At 39.4% G+C, this 6000-nt stretch overlaps 1 protein-coding gene across 4 annotated transcripts in view; it reads left to right on the top strand.

The window, feature by feature from the left end:
* Positions 1 to 2362: 2362 nt before the first annotated feature.
* LOC127009478 (uncharacterized) overlaps positions 2363 to 6000 on the top strand; it is a 122629-nt gene continuing 118991 nt past the window's right edge. For 2 of the 4 annotated variants that reach the window (XR_007762016.1, XM_050882578.1), the window contains exon 1: positions 2364 to 3050. Coding sequence is in view for 2 of the 4 variants with exons in the window: in XM_050882578.1 (XP_050738535.1) it covers positions 3001 to 3050 (50 nt within the window). In the remaining 2 variants the exon portion in view is untranslated. Of the gene's footprint in view, positions 3051 to 6000 lie in introns of all 4 variants that reach the window. The other 2 variants (XM_050882577.1, XR_007762015.1) reach the window with 2 other exon arrangements.

The following is a 6000-nucleotide window of genomic DNA, read 5'->3' as shown; positions in this document are numbered from 1 at the left end:
CGTATCATTTTATATATATCTACCTATCTACCTTCCTATCTATCTATCTATGTATCCATCTATCGACCTACATGAATACCTTTACCTGTCGCTATAAATCAACCGCGTTATCCATCGCACCAGAACACGCCAACACTGTAATACGCCTACCACTTGATATTCAGTGTTGGTGTTACAGGCCGGAGCGGACAGAGATGTGTGCCTTGCAGCCTGATTGATGTCTGTGGGTTGCCGCTAAACACACAGAACGAGGGAGATCAAACACTGCAGAGATGTAACACACACACACACACACACACACACACTCACACACACACAGAGAGAGAGAGAGAGAGAGAGAGAGAGAGAGAGAGAGAGAGAGAGAGAGAGAGAGAGAGAGAGAGAGAGAGAGAGAGAGAGGTAAAAACTTATATATTTTTCCTTCCTCGCTTTGAAAATCAGTTAAATTATGAAAAAAAAAAAAAACCATCTTTGGATCACTATTTACAGAGACTTCGCGTATACAAATCACCGAACACATACACATACACACACACACACACACACACACACACACACACACACACACACACACATGCGCAACATCTTACTGTACGAGAACTGCAACACCGCATACTGGCAACGTAGCGAGAGAGAGAGAGAGAGAGAGAGAGAGAGAGAGAGAGAGGAAAAACATGGAAGAGGCTGCATAGAAATATATTGGAAAGGGAGAGACAAAGAAGAGGAAGAGAAAAAGAGAATGTAGGAAAGAAGGAAGGAAGGAAGAAAGGAAGGAAGGAGAAAAAGGAGGAGGCTGGATCTTGATGTAAATAAACTGGGAACTGAGAGAGACAAGAGAGAGAGGAACAAAGACAGGTTAAGAGTTTGAAGGAGGAGGTGGGAGTGATGGTTGTGGTGGTGGTGATGGTGGTGGTGGTTATGGGCGGGGGGTCGTATACGTCTGAGCGGGTCGTGGGTAGGTGGAGGTGGAGAAGGTGGTTATTGTGGTGGTCGTGGTGGTTGAGATTGCATGGTTGCCTCCTCTCCGGTCCACTCTCTCTCTCACTCGCTCACTCCATCACTCACTCACTTATTCACTCAGGAGGCAAGAGGCGTTCAGTGAGTGACGTTTGCGTGTGTTTGGGTTATGAGGAAAAGATTAACGTTTGAGTAAGAACGTTTGCGTGCTCTGAAAGTGTTTTAGATTTTGTGTGTGTGTGGAAGCCAACGTTTGACTGTGTGTGTGTGTGTGTGTGTGTGTGTGTGTGTGTGTGTGTGTGTGTGTGTGTGTGTGTGTGTGTGTGTGTTCGTGTATTGCATAATTTTCTTAAAGTAGTGGAGAAGAGGAAGAAAGTGAGATAAAAGAAGAAAAGTAGACAAAACAAAAAAAATCTCATATGATCTTGAAAGCGGTTGAGAAGAAGGAAAGAAGATAGAAAAAAGTAAATTGAGACGAAAGAAAGAAAGTATTCAATCGTCATAAAAGTAGATAAAAAAAACAGTGAACAACAGATATAATAAAAAGAAGAAAAGTAAACAAAACAAAAAAATCTTATATGATCTTGAAACCAGTTGAGAATAAGGAAAGAAGATAGAAAAAAAGTAAATTAAGACGAAAGAAAGAGAAGAAAGTATTCCATCGTCTAAAAAGTAGATGAAAAGAAAAAAGAAAAGGCGGACAGTAGACAGAATAAGAAAAAAAAGGGCAAGGCAAAGAAAAAGACGTGTTATAGATACAAAAGTGATGATGATGATGATGATAAGTGTGATAATGCAGACCTAACAATAGTAGCAGTGGTTGTAGTGTTAAAAAAGAAGAAAAATATAATGAAAAACTGCTCTCTGAACATCTATAATAGTACTCGTGGTAAACAAGGTGTGTAAGTCATCCTTCAATACATTCCTTAATCTCTAACTTAAAACAAGAAACAAAAAAATCCCACACTGATACCTTTATGTAATTATCACGTGAAACTCCTCTTATTATTACATTTTAAAGCCTCCGAACCTAATCTGAAAAAACACCTGTACTCACCTGTCCGTTTACATCATTAACTTGTCGTGTGTATATCCTCTTCCTATTACCTGGAAAAGCATCAAAATCCATCCCAACAGCATCTCCCAAAACGGATTCACGTGCAGTATTTTCAAGAGTGGATTTACATTTTTACGCTTTTCCACATCTATACCTTCATACGCTTACCTTATCGTGTGTGTTTCTTCTTTCTGTTACCTTGAAAAGACTCTGAATCCCTCCCAATAGCATCTTCCAAAACGGATTCACGAGTGGATTTTCAAGAGCGTCCCATCTCGCGCACATCCAGCCAACATTGAGACTCCCTCGTTCCTCCTCTCAGTCCCTCAGTGCCTTGCCGGGCGTCGCGGGAGTAGGAGGTTGCCGCTGTTGTACTAGTGGTGTGTCGCCGTGCTCAGTAGTGGTGGTGAAGGTGCCGGTGGTGGAGGTGGTAGTAGTGGTGCTGGTGGTGGTGTTGCTGTTGCCTGTGACGGAGTTGTTCTTGCGCGCCATTCCTTTTTATCATTCTTTATAACTTCCTCCCCTTGCTTCCTTTTGCTGCCTTGGTTTTGCGTGTGTGCTGTACTTCCTTCACAGTCTCTTATTCCTTCTTTTATTTTGTTCCCTCTTTTGGATACTTGAGTTTATCCTTCCGTCCTTCATTTAATTCTTTCATTTACCGCATTTTTTTTCATCCGCAGTTTCCATCCTTCCTTTATTTTCAGTCTTTTCACTCACATTCATTTATTTCCCTCCCACTTCTCTTTCGTATTCAATTAACAGCTTGGCTTCCTATTTTTCATTCCTCTTTCCATCAGTTTTCCTCTCCATCCATTTATCTGTCTCTAAATTTCCATCTCCCATCCTTGCTCTCCATCCTTTCTCCGTTAGTTGACTCATCTCCCTCTCTTTTACTCCTTCCAACGTTCTCCTCCTCTCCTTTTCTCAGTTCATTCCCTGCCTACTCCGTCCCTTCTCCGTCTCACTCCGTCACAGTCGCCGTCAAGATGTGGACCTTACAAAGACCAAGCAACAAGGAGCCGGACAGAAAGTGGCGGTGAGTTGTCCTGTGTTGTGTGTTCATGCATGCCTTGTGTTGTGTTGAAATCATAGACTCTCAGAGAACCTCAAGTATAGGGGGCAACGCTTGTATTGAGTTATTGGTCCTTGACTCTATCTGTACCAAGTGATTTTATGCCTGACAGTTAGAAGAGCGGTTACTAGGAGACTCCTGGTGCCCTCTGTGTGAATTATGGTAACTATTTCGAGTATTTGAGTTGCATGAGTTATTTTTTTCACGAATTTTTGCTTTTGTTTTGCTCTGGTCAATACAACACAACGGTTATATTAGATTAAGTGATTTTATTATTATTTTGAGCATCTGTGTTGTACTTTAGATATATAAGTTTGTGTTTTAGTATTACAGGAAGAGACCATTAATCTTGTTTTTTTTATCGTTTCATGCATTCAGATTTTAGACAACTTTCTTTCTTTTATATTTTCTTCCATTTTCAAATTCCAGTCATTATTATGAAGGGATAATATTTTTCAGCTTTCAAGATATCACACTTTTTCTGGGCGATTAATATTTCATACCTTTAAGAATTTCGACTTGTAGTTAATTGGTGTAATGATTTCCTGCCTTCAAGAATTCAGAGAGTGGATTACAATTTCCTACCCCAAGAAATTCAGATGGTTTTTAGAAGGTTATACGTTTTTTGTCTTTTGCAAGTCATGCTTTGGCTCTGAAGGATTATAATTTCAAGCTTTCAAGAACTGAGATCATCGACATTTACAAGGATTAAATGTTCTTGCCTTTATAAATTCAAACTTTTGTTTTTAGAAGTGGACGAGTTACTACACTTTAATGATTTAGTGTTGGTGTTTGGAAAGGTTTATTGCTTCCTGCTTTCAAAAGTTCAGACTGTTGTATTATGGATGAGTTAAAATATCTTGTTGTTTCTTAATGCGGTCCACTGATTGATTTATTGATTAATGGAAAGCAGATTAAAGGACTCTTCCTGTTAGTTATATTTTTTTTTGATGCAGTGGGTTTTAATACCTATATCAATTTTATCTTTTTATTTATTTTTGCCGTATATATATTTATGTTCATAGAATGTTTTGTTCATAGCTTGTTGTTGTTGCTTTTGTTTGTGTTGTTGTTTGTGTAGTTGCTGTTGATGATGTTTGTGTTTCTTAATTGTGTTGTTGTTATGTTAGTGACGGCTGTGGTGTTGCTGGGGTTGGTGGTTGTGTTGCTGTTCTCTTTTAGTGTTACTGTCGCAAGGTGTGTGTTCCTTAGAGTGATCAGTTACACTCCGATTTGTATTGCCTTGAGTTGGACACGAGTTTTTTTTCCGTCCGATCTGACAGTGTTTCGGAGGTGTTGCTGTGTCCCATGTGTTGCTTCGTGATAGTTTATTTTGATTTCTTTCGTTTTATGTATTTATTTACCTATTTTATTTTGCTCATTTATTTTATTTTGTTTTATTTTATTTTTATGTGTTGCTTCTTGAGAATAATAGACAAAAACTGAATTATGTGTCAAAAAAAAGATAATTACATAGACAGATGGTGAGAGAGAGAGGAAAGCGTCAATTTTTATTCCATCAATCAAGAGAAATAGAGCGATGTATTGCTTTTACTTAAGTTTCTAATTTTTATTGCTGTTGTTCTCTCTCTCTCTCTCTCTCTCTCTCTCTCTCTCTCTCTCTCTCTCTCTCTCTCTCTCCTTTTTTTCATTTTTTCACCTTCTTTCTTTCGATAATTTATATTCAACATTCTCCATTACTTCATCTATATTTTTTTCGTACTTATTTATCTTCGTGTAATGGATTGAGTTTTGAGCACTAATATATTTTCCTTAATATTTTCATGGACTTATTTTTTTCTGCTTTCTCTCCTCCCTTTTGTGGTTATCTCTCAGTAATATTCCGTTAATCTATTTTTGCCTTATTCGCGTGAGACTTAGACGGAGCATAATTTTTTTCATCCATTGTTCGTCTACTTGATTACATACTTGATTAGAAATAGATAGATAGATAAGTAGATAGATAGATAGATAGATAGATAGGTAGGTAGAGAAATTGATACATGGTTATATAGATAGGTAGATGGATGTAAATAGATAGATAAATAGAAAAAAGAAAGATAGATTGAGAGAGACAGAGATAGACATACATACAGACAGACAGACAGACAGACAGACAGACCGAAACAAAGAACAAAAGCGAGAGTGCAAGTCGAGGAAGAAAGGAAAGGAAGAGGAGAGAGAAGGAATGCAAGGAGGGAGGGATGGAGGGACAGGCAGACAGACAGAGGGAGAGAGAGGGAGGGAGGGAGGGAGAGAATGCAGGGAAGGAGGGAGGAAGTGAGAGTGAAAGTTACGAGACGGAGGAGGCTGAGAGGAACGGATAGGAGAAAAGGGCGGAGAGAAGGAGGGAGGGGAGAGAAGGAGGGAGGGAGAGAGAGAGAGGGAGGGATTCTGAACGTACCATAATCACCGACTGTTTCCCTCCAGCATTTCCTCCGATACCTGTAAAATGGAGAGAAAGGTTAATTGCAGGTACTCACGAACACACACACACACACACACACACACACACACTCACACACACACACACACACACACACACACACGTTTATACATTTAATATGAGTTTTTTTTTTGTGTGTGTGTGTGTTTGTTTCTTTTCCTCCCTTCACTTTCCCTTTCTCCCTTTGATATTTCTTTTTCCTCGGCTAGCAACAAACATTATTTAGTAGTAGCAGTAGTAGTAATAGATGTAGTAGTGGTAGTAGTAGTAGTAGTAGTAGTAGCTGTCTTATTATGGAAGTGGTGGTAGTGGTAGTTTAGAGTTGCTGTTGTTGGTGGTGGTGGTAGTGTTGTTGTTGTTGGTGGTGGTGGTGGTGGTGGTGATGGTGGTGAAGATGCATCCGTCGCTAACCACCAAGAAGATTAAGACGCGGAAGTGAACAAAGAGGAGGAAGAGAAGGAAGAAGAG

This window comes from Eriocheir sinensis, chromosome 41 (genome assembly GCF_024679095.1).
Source record: "Eriocheir sinensis breed Jianghai 21 chromosome 41, ASM2467909v1, whole genome shotgun sequence".
In the NCBI taxonomy this organism is placed as follows: domain Eukaryota; kingdom Metazoa; phylum Arthropoda; class Malacostraca; order Decapoda; family Varunidae; genus Eriocheir; species Eriocheir sinensis.
The sequence above is the reverse complement of the archived record's forward strand: the minus strand, read 5'-3'. Positions and strand labels throughout refer to the sequence as shown.